This window comes from Chelonoidis abingdonii, chromosome 5 (genome assembly GCF_003597395.2).
Source record: "Chelonoidis abingdonii isolate Lonesome George chromosome 5, CheloAbing_2.0, whole genome shotgun sequence".
Taxonomy (NCBI): Eukaryota; Metazoa; Chordata; order Testudines; family Testudinidae; genus Chelonoidis; species Chelonoidis abingdonii.
Window position 1 is genome coordinate 125,267,096 of NC_133773.1, and position 22,906 is coordinate 125,290,001.

At 45.1% G+C, this 22,906-nt stretch overlaps 1 protein-coding gene across 1 annotated transcript in view; it reads right to left on the reverse strand.

The window, feature by feature from the left end:
* HGFAC (HGF activator) overlaps nt 1-19,880 on the reverse strand; it is an 84,476-nt gene extending 64,596 nt beyond the window's left edge. Inside the window, exons 1-3 of the mRNA XM_032788629.2 lie at nt 19,763-19,880; nt 18,039-18,093; nt 15,244-15,340 (exon numbers count right to left, since the gene is read on the reverse strand). Coding sequence (XP_032644520.1) covers nt 15,244-15,340; nt 18,039-18,093; nt 19,763-19,861 — 251 coding nt within the window. The 5' untranslated portion in view covers nt 19,862-19,880. The remainder of the gene's footprint in view (nt 1-15,243; nt 15,341-18,038; nt 18,094-19,762) is intronic.
* Nucleotides 19,881-22,906: the final 3,026 nt, after the last annotated feature.

Consider the following 22,906-nt stretch of genomic DNA (forward strand, 5'->3'; position numbering starts at 1 on the left):
GGCCTGCCATGTTCGGGGGTGGGACTGTGCCACAAATACCACTTACCTCCCATCTATCACATAGAAGTGGTGATTCTCACAAAGACCCTCTATGCATGGCTCAAAGAAAGGGCAGGATCTGACCCCAGAAAACGATGAATGACAAGTTTTTTTTAATAGGGTCTCATAGACGGGTGCTCTGTCTGGTCAGCAGGCCTAGTGGCTAGGGTCTGCTGCTGTAGTCTCTTTTCAGTTCAATGTGTCAGGGACCCCCTAAACAAGGTTCAGCTGGGTCAGCCTTCTTTTTGGTAGCTTCCCATCTTTGGGCTATGTTCCTTTCCCCAGGAGCATTGCTCAGCTGTGCCCGAGGGACAGAGCTTTCCTAGCCCAGTACTGCTTCAGCCTTGCCTCTAGTGAGGGGTTTGTAAACCCCATCATAGGTCTGAAGAATGAATTAGCTGACGAAGATGCTCATGAGCACAGTACAGACTTAGGGCCACTGCAGGCTACCATAGTTAATTTACTTTATCATACCCAAAGGCACCTATATTAACTTCCTTCTTGTTGTTGCTCTGTATATTCCTGTTACACATTTATCATCCTACTCTACCTTGTGAGATTATCCTTTTTAAAATTAATTAGCATCAATTTAATTCAAGCTCCTGGGGAAAAAACACTGGGGATAAAAAAGATACCATCCCCTCACCTCCCTTCACTTAAAGATAGGATATGAACAGATGTGGAACTGAGAGCTGAGACCTCCCCACAAGTCCTTCAGCAAAACCAGGGAAATCCTGACTTGGCATTCCTGATATTACTAAGGTTTAAAAAAAAAGACAAAAATAAATACCAAAAAAAAGCACATTAAGGCTGGCTTTATTCATCATAATTAAAATAGGGCCTAACCAATTTTTGCTTTTTGAAAGTAACCTTTTTGAAGTTGTCCACAAAGGGACTTTTCTCTGCTTTCTATGGCAAATGTGCTTTATTTTCTGTTCCTTAAAGTATTTCCACTTTTTAGCCACCCAGACAGGAATAATTACAAATGAGGAACTATACAAGGGTGATTTCCAGATTCACCGACAGAATCTCAACTCTTTGCAACAGAAAAAGGGTCAAATGCTGCCTCCCTTTCTTGAGTGCTTTTCACTTTCTAATGGATTTCAGCCTCTGTGAGGCAGGGAAGTATTATCCATATTTTACAGGCAGGGCATGAAGGCACAGCATAGATTAAGTCATTTATCCAAGGTCACACAGGAAGTTTGCAGCTGAGCTGAGAACTGAACCCAGGTCATCCACAACCCAAACTAGAGAGAGCACTGGCCCTTGTGCCCGTGGCCATCCTTTCTACCCTATTCTGATGTATCATAATATTATCTGTAGAGGGAGTATCACTACAGAATAACAGCATGACAGTGGAATGTTATAAAGAAAGGTGCTTTTCATACAATCAAAGGACTGGAAGGGACCTCAAGAGGTCATCTAGTTCAATCCCCTGCACTCATGGCAGGACTAAGTATTATCTAGACCAGCATTTCTCAAACTGGGGTCCGCAGACCCCTGAGGGTCCCGAGGGTACTTCAGAGGGTCTGTGGGCCCTGCTGATCAACTCCTCCCCACTTCTTCCCTCCCTCAACATCTCGTCCTCCCTCCCAGCGCCTGCTTCATGCCAGGGAACAACTGAAGCAGGCGCTGGGAGAGAGGGTGAGGAGTGGGGACCCTGGGTCCGCGCTGCTCCTGGAAGTGGCCAGCACATCCCTGCAGCCAAAAGGAGGGTAGGGAGTCTCCACGCGCTGCCCCCACCCCAAGTGCCAACTCTGCCAACTGTATTGGCTGGGAACTATGACCAATGGGAGCTGAGGGGGCAGTGTCTGCAGGCAGGGGCAGCATGCAGAGACCCCCTGGCCCCATGCCTAGGAACCACTGCCAAAGGGATGTGCCAGTCACTTTCGGGAGCTGCCTGAGGTAAGTGTCACTGCCCTTACCTCTTCCCACACCACAACCCGGGCCCCTGCTCCAGCCCAGAGCCTGCACCCAAACTCTCTCCCAGAGCCGACACCCCTTCCCACACCCAAACTCCCTCTGTCATCCCCTCCACACCCTTCATCCCTGCCCCAGGCCTAAGCCTAAACCTTCTCCAGAACCCAAACTCCACCCTTGATCCATCCCACACGCAACAGAGCAAGGGCTGAGTGGGGGGGGGGGGGTTGGGGTCCCCCAAAATTTTTAAATCAAAATGGGGGTCCTCAGTTTGCTGAAGTTTGAGAACCGCTGATCTAGACCATTCCTGGCAGGTATTTGACTAACCTGATCTTAAATATCTCCAATTATGGAGACTCCACAACCTTCTTAGGCAATTTATTCCAGTGCTTAATTATTGTGACAGTTAGGAACTTTTTCCTAATGTCCAACCTAAACTTTCCTTGCTGCAATTTAAGCCTATTGCTTCTTGTCCTATCCTCTCAGGTTAAGAAGAACAATTCTTTTCCCTCCTCCTTGTAACAACCTTTTATGTACTTGAAAACAGTTACTGCGTCCCCTCTCAGCCTTCTCTTTTCCAGACTAAACAAACCCAATTTTTTCCAATCTTCCCTCATAGGTCATGTTTTCTAGACCATTAATCATTTTTGTTGCTCTTCTCTGGACTTTCTCCAATTCATCCACATCTTTCCTGAAATGTGGTGCCCAGAACTAGACACAATACTCCAGTAGAGGCCTAATCAGCACAAAGTAGAGCAGAAGAATTACTTCTACTGTCTTGCTTAAAACACGCCTGCTAATACATCCCAGAATGATGTTTGCTTTTTTTGCAGCAGTGTTACACTGTTGACACATACTTAGCTTGTGGTCCACTATGACCCCCAGATCTGTTTCTACAGTACTCCTTTCTAGCCAGTCATTTCCCATTTTGTATGTGTGCAACTGATTGTTCCTTCCTAAGTGGTGTACTTTGTATTTGTCATTACTGAATTTCATCCTATTTACTTCAGACCATTTCTCCAGTTTGTCCAGATCATTTTGAATTTTAATCCTATCCTCCAAAGCACTTGCAATCCTTCCCAGTTTGGTACTGTCTGCAAACCTTATAAGTGTACTCTCCCTCTCCATCTAGGTTGCATTTCCCTAGTTTGTTTATGAAAAGGTCATGCAAGACAGTATCAAAAGCATCACTAAAGTCCAGATATACCATGTCTACTGCTTCCCCCCACCCACAAGACTTGTTACTTTGTCAAAGAAAGCTACCAGGTTGGTTTGACACAATTTGTTCTTGACAAATCCATGCTGTTACTTATCACCTTATTATCTTCTAGATGCAGCAAAAAGTCTTGTGGCACCTTATAGACTAACAGATGTATTGGAGCATGAGCTTTCGTGCGTGAATATCCACTTCGTCAGATGCATGACATTCACCCACGAAAACTCACCATGGTATTCACCCACGAAAGCTCAAGCTCCAATACATCTGTTAGTCTATAAGGTGCCACAGGACTGTTTGCTGCTTTTACAGATCCAGACTAACATGGCTACCCCTCTGATACTATCTTCTAGATGTTTGCAAATTGATTGCTTAATTATTTGCTCCATTATCGTTCCAGGTACAGAAGCTAAGCTGACTGGTCTGTAATTCCCCTGGCTGTCCTTATTTCCCTTTTTATAGATTGGCTCTTTTCCAGTCTTCTGGTATCTCTCCCATCTTCAATGACTTTTCAAAGATAATCGCTAATACCTCAGATATCTCCCCAGTCAGCTCCTTGAGTATTCTAGGATGCATTTCATCAGGCCCTAATAACTTGACATCTAATTTGTCTAAGTAAATTTTAATTTGTTCTTTCCCTATTTTAGCCTCTTATCCTACCTCATTTTCACTGGCATTCAGTATGTTAGACGTCCAATCACCGCCAACCTTCTTGGTGAAAACCGAAACAAAGAAGTCATGAAGCACCTCTGCCATTTCCATATTTTCTGTTATTATTTCCATCCCCCCACCCTCCCCAATTGAGTAAGGGGCCTACCCTGTCCTTGGTCTTCCTCTTGCTTCTAATGTATTTGTAGAATGTTTTCTTTTTACCATTTAGGAAATATTGCACAAAAGACACTGTTGCATTTTGTGCCTTGGCCTTTCTAATTTTGTCCCTACATACTTGTATTAATGGTTTATATTCATCCTTTGTAATATGACCTAGTTTCCATTTTTTGTAGGACTCTTGATTTTTAGATCATTGAATATCTTCTGGTTAAGTAAGGGTGCCCTCTTGCCATACTTCCTATCTTTCCTACTCAGTGGGATAGTTTGCTCTTGTGCCCTTAATAATGTCTCTTTGAAAAACTGCCAACTGTCTTCAATTATTTTTCCCCTTAGACTTGCTTCCCATGGGATCTTACCTACCAACTCCCAGAGTTTGCTAAAGTCTGCCTTCTTGAAATCCATTATCTTTATTTTGCTGTTCTCCCTCCTACCATTCTTTAGAATCATGACCTCTACCATTTCACGATCACTTTCACTCAAGCTGCCTTTCACTTTCAAATTCTCAAGCAGTTCTTCCCTATTTGTCATAATCAAATCTAGAACAGCCCCTCCCCTAGTAGCTTTTTCCACCTTCTGAAATAAAAAATGTCTCCAATACATTCCAATAACTTGTTAGATAATCTGTGCCTTGCTGTTTTATTTTCCCAACAGATGTCTGAGTAGTTGAAGTCCCCCATCACCACCAAGTCCTGTGCTTTGGATGATTTTGTTAGTTGTTTAAAAAAAGCCTCACCCACCTCTTCTTCCTGGTTAGATGATCTGTAGTAGACCCCTATCAGGACATCACCCTTGGTTTTTACAGCTTTTATCCTTAACCAGATACTTTCAACAAGTCTGTCTCCTATTTCCATCTCAACCTCAGTCCAAGTCTATACATTTTTAATATATAAGGCAACAACTCCTCCCTTTTCCCCCTGCCTGTTCTTCCTGAGCAAGCTGTACCCTTCTATACCCTTCTTCTGTATTATTTATTTTATTTTACCTGATCAATTATATTTCACTATTTTATTATGTATCTTTTTAAGATTAATTGAACAGAAAGAAAGAGGCACAGTAGTCCAACTAAAAAATACCGAAATTAAAGGAGTATTCTGAAGTTAAAAGAATTAGGGTTCACTTAACTCCATTCAAGTTAATGGGACACCCTCCATGGCTTATACTGGAGTTGAGATCAGGCCTTCTTAAAAGATGGTCTATGATTTGGCCACAATTGTTACATTAGAGTTCAATTAAGCATTAAGTTAAAAGTTGTCACTGACACCATAGTGCTTATGACATTGTTCCTGAAATGGGCTCAGGCTCTGCATTTAATGCCCCATTTGTGTCAGCAGTGATGGGAAAGGGGTGTCTGGATCTTTACAGCTGAGATATTGCTGCAAGACTGGCTTACTAGACTAACACTACATTAACTGACATGTGAAAAGCTAATGGAAAAGGCTCTATATTGTTCTGATTAATGACAAAAGAGCTAAATGAATGTGTCACATAAAGACTTTAAACAACAAAACTCTGTGGGATGGTTAGAAAAAGCTAAGACTTACCCCAAAATTAAAATCACCGAACTTTGTCCTTCAGCAGATGGGATTCAATATCAACTTGTTTAGAATCTTTTTTTCTCTTTAAATATTTTATGTTATAGAAGTTACAGGGCCTGACATGGCTCCCTGCACTGCCCCCCCTTTCTCCACCGTATCGAACAAAAACTACTCATCTTCACATTCAAGGTCCTGTTCCCATCCTACATATAATCTCCCAATCTGCCACTCATGCTTGGGAGGAGCGCCTCATAAATATTTGTAAAGCTATCGTCATTGTCATCCTTTAAATCCGTTCTTAAAACTCTCCTGTGCTGTGATGCCTACCAAAAACTTGACAACACTTAGGTAACTGACATGTTGAGGCCATGGCCTATTATACTGTCCAATATTGTCTCAGTGTTTCCTGGTGATCACCCATCTATGTGTCTGTATCCACCTTTTGTCTCATTTTAGATGCAGATTGGGGCAGGGACTTTCTTTTCATTATGTCTGTGTACAGTACCTACTATACTGGGATCTTGGTCCATGACTGGGCTCCTAGATGTTACGATAACACAAATAATAAAATTAAACTCACTAGGACATGGGTTGGGCCCACAGCGCAAGACTTCTGCATGTAAAATCCAGCCGCAGAACTAAAAAACATCTTATTAAGTGTCTGATCCAAATGTTATTGAAGTAAATAGAAAGACGCTGTGACGTTGCACTCCATATGTTTGTGGAAATATGTTATGAGTGTAAATATAATGTAACTGAAATATGCTTTATGCAAAAGGTCTCTTATAAGATATCGTTACAAAGCTTATAATCTACTGTATGAATGTATCAGTCTTGTATCTAGTATCAGAGGGGTAGCCGTGTTAGTCTGGATCTGTAAAAGTAGCAGAGAATCCTGTGGCACCTTATAGACTAACAGATGTTTTGGAGCATGAGCTTTCGTGGGTGATTGCATCCGACGAAGTGGGTAATCACCCATGAAAGCTCATGCTCCAAAACATCTATTAGTCTATAAGGTGCCACAGGATTCTCTGCATTCTTGTATCTGAAGCTAGAAATATGAAGTATTCCTCTAAAGTCCTATTGCAATTATGCAAAGTGTGGGCCATTAATGGTGGTTTAGAAGCTTGATGGCTCCCATTGACCAGGACAATTGGTTGTAAATGACTCTGTTTACTTGTAAGCTTTCCAGTGTTCTTGTGAGTCAGGCCAGAAAGAATGGAGCTTGGAGTCTCACAGGACATGTGACCATGTCACCTGGTACTGGAAGCCATCTTAAATCTGGTGCTTTTCCATTTAGAAGGTGGGATGGGAACCCAGAGAGACAAAAGATTCCCGCCTGTTGCCAAAACTATAAAAGAGGGTGGAACAGAACAAAGGGGAGGGTCCCAGTCATGTGAAATCTCCTGCTTTTCACCTAAGATACCTGCTGGAACTAACAAGAACTGTACCAGGGGAAAGGATTGGGCCCAGACTAGGAAGGATTCTAGTCTGTGAAAGAAGCTTATTCTCTGAGGATGAGGTTTACCTGTATTCAGTTTCTTAATGTATTAGGCTTAGACTAGCATGTTTTGCTTTATTTTTCTTGGTAACTTACTTTGTTCTGTCCGATATTTCTTGAAATCACTTAAATCCTACTTTTTATACTTAATAAAAACACTTTTGTTTATTAGTAAACCCAGAGTAAGTGACTAATACCTGGGGGAGCAAACAGTTATGCATCTCTCTCTATCAGTGTTATAGAGGGGGGACAATTTATGAGTTTACCCTATATAAAACTTATACAGGGTAAAGCAAATTTATTTGGGGTTTGGAATCCCATTGGGAACTGGGGGTTTGGGTGCTGGAGATAGGTGACTTGCTGAACAGTTTTTGGTTAAAGCCTGCAGCTTTGGGGGCATGAATCAGACCTGGGTCTGTGTTGCAGTAGGCCAGCATGTCTGGCTCAACAAGACAGCGTTCTGGAGTCCCAAGCTGGAAGTGGAAAATGGGCTCAGAGGTAATTCCAGCACATCAGTTGATAGTCCCAAGGAGGTCTCTGTAACGGAACCCGTCATAGACTCCTCTACCGACTTGAATGGGTTTTGGATCAGGCACTAATATATCAGCTTTTAAATAATGAGATAAGGTGGATGATGTAATATTTATTGCCAACCAAGTCATAGGTGGTCAAGCCTAATGGTGAAGAGAAGAGTTCAACCTACAGGTTAGAGCTGGCTCAAGCGTGGATGGAGTCCAGGAAATGAGTCAAGGATCAGTACTAGAGGGGCAGAAAGCCAAATGTCAGAGTGGGGGGAGGGGAAACCAGAGTTGTAAGCCAGAGATCAGTGCTGGAGACATAGAAGCTGAATCCAGAACTGGAAGGTCAACTGGAGTCATAAGCCACAGTGTGGGTCAAAACCGGAAGTCTGAAGTAGAGGGAAACAGGAGCTGGACCAGAGCAGAGGGACCGGAAGCAGTCTGGAGCAGGGCTAGAACAAGGGCTGGAGCAAGCAGGAGCAGGGCTGGAACAAGGGCAAGCAGGGCTGCAGGTATGGTGCATGTTGAGCAACCAGTGAACTACAGTGGGGGCTTGGTCTGCTCCCTGACAACATCTTTTATTGGACCAACCTTTGCTGGTGAAAGAAACAAGCTTTCAAGCTACTCAGAGCTCTTCTTCAGATCTGGGAAAGGTATTCAGAGGATATTTCTACACTGCAATGTAAACCCTGGGTTCGAACTCAGGCTCAGACATAATCCCCCTTCTGTCTACACACAAATCACGCTAACCTAGGACTCAGACCCAGTGTTCTAGGAGACCACAGGGGTGGAGGATCCAAGTGTGAGTCAAGCTGGGACCCAAGGTTAAAGCCTTTCTGCTTTGCAGTGTAGTTGCAGCCCCACTGGACTCATGCTATGGGAGTCTGTCAAAAGTATTCCACAGCCCCATCAGCTGGCTTTCTTTGTCATCTAGACAGTCATGTTTAGTGGACAGTCAAGTTTTCCCACCTTGCTCCAGGAACAAAAGGGCTAGAGCAGCCACGTTTTGTGTGTGTGCTAAGAAGTCTGGGATATGGGTGGTTTGACTTATGCCCTCATAATGCAGTATAGATGCTGGTGCCCCAGGCTGGGACCCAAGGTCCAACAATTCCTAACCTGGAATTACAAATGAGTGTAAACTGTCAAGCACTAGGTAAACAAATCGAGGGTCTGCTAACTCGAGTTCAACTGAACCTGGGCTTACATTGCAGTGTAGACATCCCAGAGAGTCACGGCTAAATACAAGGTGGAACAGACTGTTAAACCAATAAGTTAACACGTTACAAAAGACCATTCAAGGGTGAAGTGGACATTAACACCTCTATAGTCATAGGACAATGGAGGGATAGTGGGTTACAGACTGTTATAATGAGCCATAAATTCAGTGTCTTTACTGAGTTCATGATTTTTAGTGTCTAGCAATGTCCTGGGACTAAAACGGCCACAACAACACTTCAAACAGGTATTATATAGGAAAGCCCTCAGGTTAAGCAATGTATCTAGAAAGCTTTAAATCAGCAGAACAATGTGCTGCTATCCAATCTGTTTTAGTTTGTCAAGTGCTATATAAAGGGCCAGGTTGTGCCAAACTGCTGAGCAGGGGCCAGCCACAATGACAGTCCCTGATAATGTCCCTTCTAGTATAAGCCACCTCAAAAAGAGCAGGGAGGAAGTGAAGTCTTACCTGCTCACTGGTCAGCAGAGTCATCTGAAATCCATTATCATAGATGACTCCTGTGCAGCACAGACTCATACGCACATAAGCTAACAAAAACAATGCACAAGGCAGTTCTCTCTTTGTTATGCAGTGCTAGTTTTCTGGCATCAAATCTCTGAAGACATGTCAGGTTGCTTTTAGCTTATGAGAGAAGAGCATATGTTCGCTAGAAAGGTCAGAGATAAAGATGAAACAGACATGACTTGTCAAAATCAGGCAGCTACAACTACCTCCTCTCTTATCTGCCAACTTGTTAACTGTATTTGAAAACAGGAAGCACAAATGAAAGCCACCTAAGGTCAGCTGTCAAGTGTGCTCCAACCCTGGATCTCACACATTGGCTCTTTTTCAATTTCTATGGCATCGTTAGTTAAAGATATATATGGAGGATTTCAGGGATAGTTAAGAATCCTCCTGAACATGAAATAAACTGAAATGGGCCTAAAGATCAATCTGTACTGTGCTGGCTCATTTAGATCCAGGTTTCAAGAAAGAAAATTGCTCACATAATATATTGAATTAAGATACTCTTGAAATATTGTTTCATTGGTGCCTTTCTCATCAGCTATTTACCTGTGGATAAGTGGAATAATCAGAAGTGACCTCCTAGCTTGAATTACCTAGTTTAAATGAGAGACAAGATGGGAGAGGTAATATCTTTTATTGGACCAAATTTGTTGATGAGAGAGACAAGCGTTTTTGAGCTACACACAGCTCTTCCTCAGGTCTGGAAAAAGTAATCAGAGCATCACAGCTAGATATAAGATCGAACAGATAGTGTGGTATAAGTAGCTAGCACATATTCTAAGGGACAATTCAAGTTGAAGTACCCATTAACATCTCTGCAGTTATATAACAAAAAGGGGGACTAGTGGGTTACAGACTGTTGTAATAAGCCATAAATCCAGTGCCTTTTTGCTAGACATTAAAAATCATCGTCTTAAGAGTTATGAATTTAAGCTCCCAGGCTCATCTTTTGAAAGTGTTATGCAGGTTTTCTTTGAGGATGAGGACGGATAGGTCAGATATAGAGTGATCACTTTGTGAAAAGTGTTCACCCACAGGTGATAGAGTGTTCTTGTCTTTTATCATTTTCCTGTGTGAGTTTATTCGAGAGCGTAGTGATTGTCTGATTTCACCCACGTAGTTGTTATTGGGACATTTAGTCACTGAGTGAGGTACACCACATGTTGTGATAAGCATGTGTAGCACTGCAGTGGGCCCGCGTGGCTCCCCTCCTCCCCGGAGAGGGTCAAGCCCTGGCAGAGGCCAGAGTGGGCGGAGCTACGGAGCTCTGAGCCCGCCCCTCAAAGGGTCAGGCGGCGACCTGGAACTATAAAAACCGGTCCTCAGAGCTCAGTCAGGCTCCAGTGGCCAGAGAGAACAGACGTCCCTCCAGGAGCTCAAAACTGGGAGCCGCCCGGACTGGCCGGAGCTTCCCAGCGCTCGCTACCAGGAGGAGCTGCTGGAGCCTCCCCGCGCTCACTACCAGGAGGAGCCGCCGCCTGAGCCTCCCCGCGCTCACTACCAGGAGGAGCCGCCTGAGCCTCCCCGCGCTCGCTACCAGGAGCAGCCGCCTGAGCCTCCCCTCCCCGCGCTCACTACCAGGAGGAGCCGCCAGAGCTTCCCCACACCTACTACCCAGAGGAGCCGCCGGAGCTTCCCCGCACCTGCTGCTACCCGGAGGAGCCACCAGCGCTACCGTGGCCCGAGTATCCCGAGGAGCTCCAGGACCTACCACCCAGCCCCGGTCGTGATGAGCCTATGCCCCTGGACCCCACAGAGACCAACGTTAGGACCCAGGTAGGTCCTGAGGGGGAGTACGGAAGCAGCCCGGGGGCAGCTGACCCCAGTCAGGCTGCGGAGTTGCTGGAGTCTATGTCAGTGTGTTGTGGCCAGGAACCCCACTGACTGACCAGCGGAGTGACAGCCGCTGTTAGGGCCTTGGGCTGGGACGCAGTGGAGTGGGAGGACCTGCGTCCCCCCTGCCACCCCACTCCGGGGTGGCAGACTCCCCATCTCCCAGGCCTGAGGAGGCCGATTACTGTTATTACTGACCCGGCATTTGCTGCCCTGCCCTGACCAAGGGCTGGGCCTTTAAACTGGTACTGTTGCTCAGCCCTGACCCAAGGCCCGAGCTTACTGCTTCAGTGTTTGCTGCCTGCCCTGACCAAGGGCTGGGCCTTTAAAACTACTACTGTTGCTCGGTCCTGACCCAAGGCCTGAGCCTATTGATTCAGTGTTTTGCTGCCCCGCCCTGACTAAGGGTTGGGCCTTAAACTATTACCGTTGGTCAGCCCTGACCCAGGCCTGAGCTTACTGATTCGGTGTTGCTATCCGTCCTGACAAAGAACCGGCGCCTCACGGTTGTTATGGCTCAGCCCTGCCGGAGGGCCTGAGCCCCTTGCCCGTCGGGCAGACAAGTACCGGAAGGACTGCCGGGCTAACTTCCCGGGCCAACCAGAGCAGAGTGGGCCGGTGTGGCTCCCCTCCTCCCCAGAGAGGGTCGAGCCCTGGCACCACCTTGTTTACACGCACCCATGGATCTTGAAAGGTGTGTTGTGGCAGGTGTTGATCATTGGCACAGAGGAAGTATTTCTGCAGGTTTTGCATCTGTTGTTCTGACAGGATCTGGTGCCACTTTGAGTTGGTGTGTCTTGGTCTGTGGGGAGCTTGCTTCGATGATGAGTTTAGAAAGGTTGAGTGGGGGGTTGTTTCAGGAATGATTTATTGCCAAATGGGGTCCTCATCGAATATGGGTTGTAGTTGTGTGATGATTCCCAGTATGGGTTCCAGAGTGAGGTGGTAGATAACAACAAGAGGTGTGCGGCCAGAGGGAGTTTTATTTATATATTGAAGAAGGTTCTCTCAAGGTATTTTGGTGGCCCATTCCATGATGCAATCTACTTTTCTGGTGGAGAGTTCTTGTTTGGTGAAGGTGATTTTAAGTGTGTTAAAGTGTATATCCCAGACTTTCTCTTGGGATCTTATTCTGTGGTATCAGAGCCCCTGGCTGTAGATAACAGATTTATTGTATCTTTGGGATGGTTACTGGATCTATGAAGGTAGGTGTGGTGATTCATGGGTTTCTTGTACAGTCATTCGTAGGGTTCCATTATTTAAGCTGATTGCGGTATCCAAGAATTTGATGCTGGTGCGGGAACATTCCAGAGAGAGCGTTTAATGGGCAGAGAGTGTTAAAATTGTGGTGGAAATCTGTGAGGGAGTTTAAGTTGTCTGTCCAGAAGATGAAAATATCATCAATGTATCTCAGGTATAACATTGATTTCATAGTGAATTTCCTTCTGGAACACTCCCACACTAGCCTCAACTTCCTGAACATCACAATCAGCTTCAACAATGGATAGCTTGTCTCTCTCACCAACAGAAGTTAGACCAATTAAATATATTACCTCACCCACTTTGTCTAATATCCTGGGACCGACACAGTTACAACAACACTAGTTTAAATGAGTCCACATGAGACTGTCCTATGGTGCCTACTCTACACTAGCACTTTACACCCACAATAGATATGCAGTCAAAGAAACACTTATGTCAATCTGAAAAAAGGCATTTGTCTTCTACTGTGTATCTGTTTACAAACACATTCTGTAATATTATCACATTTACCTATATCAGGGTTCGGCAACCTTTCAGAAGTGGTGTGCCGAGTCTTCATTTATTCACTCTCATTTAAGGTTTTGTGTGCCGGTAATGCATTTTAACGTTTTTAGAAGGTCTCTTTCTATAAGTCTATACTATATAACTAAATTGTTGTTGTATGTAAAGTAAATAAGGATTTTAAAATGTTTAAGAAGCTTCATTTAAAATTAAATTAAAATGCAGAGCCCCCGGACCAGTGGCCAGAACCCGGGCAGTGTGAGTGCCACTGAAAATCAGGTGCCTACCCCTGACGTACACCCTTAAATCTGCCACTTACAAATCATCTATAGGCAAAAAGATGGTCATACCCCTGTACTTCCTAGTCCACTCTCTATTTTGTCTTCTTGTACCCACTTCTTGTGTCTGGTAGTAAACTAAGGCCATGTCTACACTACAGCCCTTACAACAGCACAGCTGTGCCATTGCAAGTTCTCCTGTGTAGCTGCTCTATACCATCAGGGGAGAGCTCTCCTGCTGGCATAATTAACCCACCCCCAACGAGTGGCAGTAGCTATGACACCCAGAGGCACTTTCCCACTGACATAGCACTGTCCATACCGGTGCTTTTGCCAGTGAAACTTCTGTCTGTTGCTGACAAAAGTGCTAGTGTAGATAAAGCCTGAGGTTGTCTGCTTCTCTGTGCCTAACACAATGGGGTCCCTATCTGACTGGGGGCCCTCCAAACACTACTGTAACACAAATAATAGTGAATATTTATAACAATTCCCACATTCAGGGAAGGATAGAATTTGACTCTTTGAAAAGGTTTGAGTTTTTAAAAAAATAAGTGAATCTGGAATAATAAAAATAAATATTCTGAAGGATAGCTGTAGTCCGCCTCCATCTGCACCGTCCATAATGAGCTTGGTGCCAGTCTCAATAAAGTTTAAGTACAGGCAGGAAAAAGGATTTCATGTAAAAACTTGATTGGCTTTCCTGTAATAAACTTTTGAGTTGTTACCCACAAAAAACTTGATTACTTCTTCAGCAGGGAGATCAGTCCTAGTGCATTGATTGTATATGTTTATATTCCATATTTTATTCAGTCCAGAGAGTTAATAGTAGAGGGGTCTGTACCTGTTGGGTTTCTGGGAAGTGGGCGGGCGGAAGCCTGCCCACTGCTAAAGGATCCCCCCCCAGCCTAAGGGGAGGATCCACGGACCTCAAACCCAACTGAGTTCGGGGGGACAACTAACAGAAGAACAGGGACAGGAGTGCGGTCAAAGGGTCAAAAGGATAGAGGGGTCTGTAGTGGGGTGGTTACCCACTCCTGCCCTGAGAGGTTTAAAAGCAGCTCTAAAGAAGAGGGCTGCAGCTCTAAAAGCTGGGCTGATTGGGGAAACAGCCTCAGCTGGACCATGCCCCAGTCAGGCCAAAGCTGGGCTGTATAAAAAGGCTGTGAGCCAGGAGGCCAAACAGTCTCCCTCTGCCTGTAGAGGGAGCTGGGCCTGGCTGCAGGGAGCTGGAGACAGTGTACCTGAGTGGAGCAGGGCTGGGGAAAGGCAGAGGAGCTGGGGAGCTCCAGCTTGGAAAGCCCCAGGCTGTGGCCTAGCATAATGGCAACGGGTACTGGGGGTTGCAGAGGGCAGCTCAGGGGTAGGCCAAGGCAGCAGGTCCAAACCCCAACCTTGCCAGTGATGAGTAGGCTGATACTGCAGTCTGCCCCAGGGCACAGGGGCTAGACGATGACTGGCAGTAGCCGTATACTAAGGTGGGATTAGTGGGTGGGGGTTTCCCGGGGAGGGAAGATCCTGAGAGAAAGGGGTTACTGCTTGGGGGCAGCGGCCCAGCTAACAGGTCACCGGGGTCCTGGGAGGGACACGGAGACTGAGGGCAGGCGGATCACCGAGAGGCCTGCAGAGGGCATTCTGGAGCTGGAATGAGCTAATTCCCAGAAGTCATCAGCAGGAGGCCGGTGTTTACAGGTCATATTCTCTACTTATACCGCACAAGGAATTGCCAATGATCTGAACTGGAATTCCCATATATGAATCAAGGAAAGAATATGTATAACCCATGATGAATAATTCTTCTGCATTCTTTTTGTGCGATGACGCATAATTCTTCTGCATTACTTTTGTGCATTCTTTGTGCGTTAAGACACTGGCATTGCCCCATCTCTTTCTGTATACAGGGCCTGAACCAATGCTCACTGACATCAATGGGAGTCTCTTTTGATTTCAATGAGTGTTGGATTGGGCCCACAAAGATTTATGGTAAAAACAAGACTAATGATCAGATACCTACTCATTTTAATATAAAATAAATAAACTGAAAATTTCTTTGCAAAGCTGACTTACCATTTCTTTTGAGAAAATAGATTTGATATACATGTGTGGTACATCCTTCCACCATACCGAAAGGGAAATGTACATAGCTGTTCATCCTCTGTAAACACTGAAATACAAGAGTAAAACATTCCAAGCAGTCACACACTGACATGTACCTCGTTGCTTACACAAAAGTAATGCTAATTTAAAGGAAAGGAATCTTCAGGTATCTTAATAGGACAGTGCATCCTGTTTCTTGTGAACTCTGGTATAGTCAGAGGAAAAGGAAATCTTACTTAGAGTGCACTGGATCTGCAGGCGCTAAAGCAACATAATTTAAGTAGTCAGTGGTAGAATACAAATTTCAGATAATTTCAGCTCACGAATATAGGGCAATTCCTGGTACAGCCAGACATCATAATTAATAATAATACATTCATATTATTAATGTGATATCTGAAATACAGTAACTCCTCACTTAAAGTCACCCCGGTTAACATTGTCTCATTGTTATGTTGCTGATCAATTAGGGAACATGCTCATTTAAAGTTGTGCAATGCTCCCTTATAATGTTGTTTGGCAGCCACTTGCTTTGTCCACTGCTTGCAGGAAGAGCAGCCCGGTGCAGCTAGCTGGTGGGGGCTGTAACCAGGGTGGACCAGCAGCCTCCCTATGTGCTTCCTGCTCCCCTAAGTTCCCTGTGCTGCAGCCGCCCAGCAGGCTATCAATTGCCAGGCAGTTCAGCTATCCTTCCCCCCACTGCCATGTGCTTCCCCCCTCTGCCTTGGAAATGCTCCCAGAGACTCCTGCTTGCTGTTCAAAGGGGGAGCTAATGTCAGGATGTCCCCCTCCCCCTTGCTACTGCACCTCGCTTACCCCTTCTCCATATAGAGCAGGGAGGGGACATGGACGGAGAGAGACAGAGAGCTTGGGGCAGCAGCTGCTGTCTCAACTTCCTGATCCACTTAAAAAGACAATGCACTTAAGAGTGGGTCAGCTTACTTAAAGGGGCAGTGTGCATCTCTCTCTCCCCCACACAACGTGTGTATTTGTCTTTGTCTGCTGTGCTGTCTCCCCTCCCTCATGTTCGCGCTGCCCTGTGTGAGAGGCTACATTAAACAACAATGTGTTAACCCTTGAGGGCTCAGCTGAGTGCTAGTTCATCATTTAGCAGCAAGGCATTCCCTGAGAAATATCCCTCCCTCTAACTTCATCACCTCAACCAAGCGTCACAATCATCATAGCTGTGAATAGTATTAAATTGTTTGTTTAAAACATATACTGTGTGTATAGCTATATAATATATAGTTTTTTGTCTGGTGAAAAAAATTTCCCTGGAACCTAACCCCCCCATTTACATTAATTCTTATGGGGAAATTGGATTCGCTTAACATAATTTTGCTTAAAGTCACATTTTTCAGCAACATAGCTACAACATTAAGCAAAGAGTTACTATAATACTCATTGGGCCTCTATACTGCATTATAACATCCATTTAAAGTAAAGTGTCAGTCTGTTAAACAATCAAATAGACAAAAATGGCCAAAGGGATAGGAGGGTTGTAAAGGGTGGAAGAAGATACTTAATATGGGGACAAGTAAAGAAGAATGGACTGAGATAGATATCTAGAAGCAATGAGTCTACACCCACCACCTCAGTAGTACAGTTGCCTAAGAGGGATGATAGGATCCCTATAAGGCAGGTAAGGCCCGCCTTACCTGCCTTACCGGCCATAAGGGGAAGTGATGGGGGAGAGGGGTGGAGAGGAGTGAGCAGGGGGAGGGGTCTTGGGGGAAAGAGGCAGCACGGGGCCAGGGCCTTGAGGGGAAGTGGTGGTGTGAGGGCTCAGGAAGAAGGGACAGCATGGGGGCAAAGCCTTAGAGAAGGGGATGGTGTGAGGGTGGGGTGATGTTCAGAGAGGGATAGCTCAGTGGTTTGAGCATTAGCTTGCTAAACCCAGGCTTGTGAGTTCAATCCTTGAGGGGGGCACTTAGGGATCTAGGGCAAAAATTGGTCCTGCTAGTGAAGGCAGGGGCTGGACTCCATGACCTTTTGAGGTCCCTTCCAGTTTAGGAGATTGGCATATCTCTAAGTATTACTTTATTACCACCAACTCATGGGCAAGATCCACAAAGGGATTTGGACACCTCGCTGTCACTTGAGGTGCTAACATTCAAAATTTACATATGCAAACCCTCCCCCTCAATTGCCACCCAACACTGTGTCTAAAGTCCTAGGGACCTGAATTTCCACAGGTAAAGTCCCTTAGGTGCTCACAAATCTGCCACTGGGCAGGTGCACAGCCACTTCAGTCTAAATGCCTGCATGTAGCTCACACTTAAGCCCCAGCATGATCCTCAGACTAGGTGTTCTGCCTGTCTTACCTGTGGGGCCTGATCTGGTAGGTGTTCTCAGAAGCTGCCTACCAGATTGGTCCTGGCACACAACACCCCAGAGGAAGAGGTAGCGCTGTCTCCCCAGCACCTTTATATCCTTTAGCCAGTGGCTAGAGCACTCAGTCATGATGTGGGAGACCCAGGTCAACTCTCTGCTATGCCTGATGTGAAGAAGGGATTTGAACTTGGCTTTTCCCCACCCAGGAGGGTGCCCTAGCCACTGCACTATAGGATATGTCTCTCAGTATTTCCTATTAGAGCTGCTCCACTGTGTATAAATAATTAAATATGGACTGAGGCCCATCTTTCTGTTCCTCCGCCACTGAATTCACGTTGAAACAAAAAACAGGTTTCTTATAGGGTTGCGTAGCATAGATACGGGTAAACAGTTTGTATTATTACTGATGCCTATTAGAATTGATTTGGTACCTCTATGGTGAAAGATTTCACGTACTGGGCCTCTTCTTTGCATAGACCCACGGTTCTACAAATAAAAATTATGCAGATTGAAAATCCATTAGATGAAACATTATGCAAGGATGAAACATACATTCAGAGAAGTCCCAAAACATTTGTTATGTAGCACTGCTACAAGAATCCTATGATTTGTGTGTGGTTTTGGCTAGGGCACAGTTTTGTGAAAGGGAATAAACAAACATTAGCTGATGAAAGGTCGTGGCTTATCCAGGAAAAACCAAACATGGTACAAGAATGCAGAAGACAAGCTTCATTATACCTCTGTTATCTAGGGACATATGTTCCTATTTCTTTTGGTGGGGAGCACGTCTTTCAAAGTTAGTTCACAACTATGAATAATGCCCCAACCTTTTGACCTTTCACATCATTTAGCAGTGTTAGCATGGGCTGACTTATAAGCAATCTCTATTTGGGCTCACTGATCAGAAAATGAACACCGATAAAGCTAAATATGTTAATTCTAATCAGCCACAAGAAATTATAGAAGGACATATAAAGTGCCACCACCACCAAAGGCACTCAGGACAACAAACAACAATAAAGCCGTGATTAAAATACAGTATCCATATAATATAAATTCAATATCAGAAAAACAGTCAAGGGAACTGGCACATAAGGAACCAAGCATGATTCTTCTAAAAAAAAGCAGCTTGAGATGTTTATTACTACATGGCAAAGCTTAAATGGATGCAAGGAAGAAACAAAGTTCCACACTCTGGAGCCTACAAGAGCTCCATCACCTCCCAACCTAAGGCCTGATCCAACACCCAGTGGCCCAATCAGGATTGAGGCCCTTTGTGCTAGGCACTGTAGAAACACATAGAAAAAGACATTCCCTGGCCTGGAATGCTTACAGTCCAAGAGAAGATGCAACTAGAACATGTAATACACTGTTGAAAGGTGTGGAGGAGGACACCAGCAACAGAGGTGAGAACAGGTGGTTACCTAGGCTAGCTATGTGCAGTTAGACGACTGAGCCAAATCTTTAAAAATATATAGATACAAATATTAGCATTATCATTAATCCCTAATGGCCCCGCCCCAACCACTACTGGTTTGAGCTCGGATCCAGAGCACTTATGTATGTGCTGCTTAATTTTAAGCATAGAAGCACTGAACGTTCAGCACATGCATAAGTGCTTTGCTGTATCTGGACCTGCACCAGGAGAAAGCTTAGTAGCCTGAGCACCAAGTGTGAAATACCTACATTCCAGTAGATGCACATGTTCAGTTCCCAACAGGGCAATCTAGAGGTAAAGATCCATGAAGTTTGATACATGGGGTGGGTCTTATAGATGAAACCTTATAACTTGTGCTCCTGTCTGCTCGGCAAGCGCATTACAGATCCCTGGCATTTGTGTTCTCCTTCCTTGATAATTGGGCAATGTACTACATGCTGGAGTTGCTGTTGTCCACCCTACTGGTAGGATGAAAGGACTCCTTTATGCATAGCCTTTGTAGTATTATTAGCATGACATGATACCTGATTTTCCAAAAAGTTACCAGATAAATTATCCATGAAGAAAGATTTTGTCAGCTAACTTGCTTTGTGTAATTCAGCCTGCCGTCCAGCTCTACCCATTCAACCTAAGTATAAGTATCTGGCGTCTGTCGTTTCACATCCAGCCTTTGGTGCACTGACCAGCCTTTCCAAATCACAAGAAAATCACACTTACCATCCCTGTACAGTCACTGCTAAAAGTCAAAGCCAGGATGACAGCAATGAAAGGACTGCAGGCTTTCATCTTCATTTTCCTTTCCAAAAAGCTCTGCATACAGCCATAGGGCTGGGCTGTTCTGCTGCCCAGGGGTCTGAAGCTGGAGGATAAATCAGCTACAGGCTTTCGCAAGAGATTTGGATATACCAAAATCTCCCATTAGTTCACTTGACTTTAGAGTATTGTAACTTGTTAAGTAATCAGAGCTCTTATCAGTGTCAATCATTAACTTCTTTGTGGGCTGATGTGAATGCAGTTTTTGGAGCTATTTTATTAAAACCACAGGGACTGAATAGATTTCAAAGGGCCCTGTGTGGAGATAAGTGCCCTCCACTTGCCCTGAACTCAGTGGGTATGAAATGTACTCAGCACATCCACAGGATCAGCTTGATGTTACTTGTACTCAGAAAGCTATTTGCAATGGGAGCACTTCTTCTCTCTTTTCCTTTGATATGTAATTATAAACACGACAGTAATTATGAAGAGCTCCAAACAAGCCACTCAGGAAACTATGTTATGCGGCAAAACATGGAACAGATCAATGCCAATATCAGACAAACACAAGAATTACTCATTAACAGATGGTTACCTGCCCAGTAGTTACTTATAAGAATGCTGGAGCAGTGAGCTAGGAAAAAATAAAAGAAAAAGAAAATGCACAGTACTCTGATGAAACAGAAACAATAAACCCATTCTACAGGAAGGTATGGTCTACACTTAAAGTTTTATCGGCATAGCTAAGTCAGTTACGGGTTTAATTTTTGCCAACATACGAAGCGCTGTCCAAGTTAAAACTTTTGTCATTCAGGGGGCTGTTTTTTTATACCCCGAGTGACAAAAGTTCTAACAATGAAAATGCCAGTGTAGACAGAGCCCTAGTGTGAACACACTTATATCAGTACAACTGTGCTTATAAGTGCGGGAACTGGCATAAACTATACCAGTGAAAGTCCTTTCATACTGTTGTAACAGTGTCCACACTAGTGGATTTTCCCAGTATAGTTATGCTGGTATAATTATACAGGCAAAACCTTCCTAGTGTAGGCAACGTCTTAAAAGTGAACAACAAAGGCTGGGTGAATTTTGAATTCACTCCAGATTCAGCAATAAATAATAATTATACTTGGCACTTACATAGCATCTGTTATCTTAGGAGATCTGAAATTAATTAATCCCCACAGAACCTGTGATGTAGGTATGTATAATTGTCCCCCATTTTACAGATGGGAAGGATGAGATACGGAGACATTAAATGATTCACCAAGGTCACAGAGGAATTCTGTGGCAGAGGAGGGATAGAAGACACTTCTTCCAGCTATCAGTCTCATGCCTTACCTCTAACACTATCCATTTTCTAGTTAACTGGGCTCCAGAACGGCAGGTCCCATACTATGGTTTGTGGATTACCATACGGCCTTTCCATGTGGTCAAGAAAGAGCCAGGCAGCTAACTGATATTGCTAATTCAGTCACTTGGTTTGCTGTTCCAGCAAGTACACCTGAAAGCTGAGAGGGAAGTCACTACTAGGGGTCATCGTTCAGCAAAGAAAGTAGCCTCCTCCACCCCTTGCCAGACCCAGGACCAGCTACCATTAGGGCCAGGACTGCAGTATTTCAGGAAAGACCGAGGCAGGATCTAGGATAACTTATGTATTTACCTAAAACAGGAAATGACACAAAGTGCTGATGATACCATAATCTAGTCTGTCTGTGTTCTCTGACCCAGTCTCTGCTACTGGCTCCTTCCCCTAAGAGTGGGAACTGACAAGCAGAGAGACACAGTAAGTTTCCTGCTGGTTGAGTGGCAACTTTAAACTTTCTGCTGAAATGCAATGCTTTATAATACAAGGAAAAAGAAGAAGATGCTACTGCTGTCACCACCGGGAATTGTCATATCTGGGAGCCAGAGCTGCTGACAGCATAGAGAAAAGATAGATACTTTTTCCATAACTGGCAGTCTTCGAGATGTGTTGCTCATGTCTATTCCACAATAGATGTGCGTGCTCACCACGTGCACCGGTGCCAGAAGTTTTTCCCCTAGCAGTACCCGTAGGGGGGGGAGCACCCTCTGCATCCCCTGGAGTGGCACCTGCCTGGTGCAGTATAAGGGGTGCTGCATGCTCCCCCCACCCTCAGTTCCTTCATGCCAGACAACTCCGACAGAGGGGCAGGAGGGTGGGATATGGAATGGACATGAGCAACACATCTCAAAGAACACCAGTTATGGAAAAGGTAACTGCCTTTTCTTCTTCGAGTGATTGCTCATGTGTACTCCACAACAGGTGATTCCAAGCTATACCTGATGGAGGTGGGTAGGAGTTCACAAATTCTCGGGACTGAAAACAGTCCTGCCAAACCCGGTGTCCTCCCTGGGTTGGGAGACGATCGCATAATACGAGGTGAACATGTGAACCAAAGACCATGTGGCAACCCTACAAATGTCCTGAATGGGGACATGGGCTAAAAAGGTGGCCGACGAGGCCTGCACCCTCACAATTGAGGGCGGGGGGATCCCCACCAGGTCATAACAGGTACTGATGCACGAGGTGATCCAGTTGGAGAGCCACTGAGTGGAGATTGGCCGACCCCTCATGCGTTTGGCCGAGGCAATGAACAGCTGTGAGGACTTCCTGACTGGCTTCGTATGTTCCAGGTAAAAGGCCAGAGCATGTTTCACATCCAGCGTGTGAAGGCGACGCTTGTCACTGGACACATGGGACTTGGGGCAGAGGACCGGCAAGAAAATGTCCTCACCCATGTGGTAGGCAGAGACCACCTTTAGGAGGAATGAAGGATGTGGGTGGATCTGGACCCTATCCTGATGGAATACCATGAATGGGGGCTCTGAGGTCAGGGCCCTGAGTTACAAGACCTGTCTAGCCAACGTGATCACCACCAGGAAGGCCACCTTCCACAAGAGGTGCGACTAGGAACATGTAGCTAGCAGCTCAAATGGGGAGCTCATCAGCTGGGCCAGCACCAAGTTCAGGTCCCACTGTGGGACTGTGGGCCTAATGTACAGGAAGAGACGATCCAATCCCTTAAGGAATCGGCCACTCATAGCATGGGAGAACACCGTGGTGGAAGGCCGATATGGCACCTT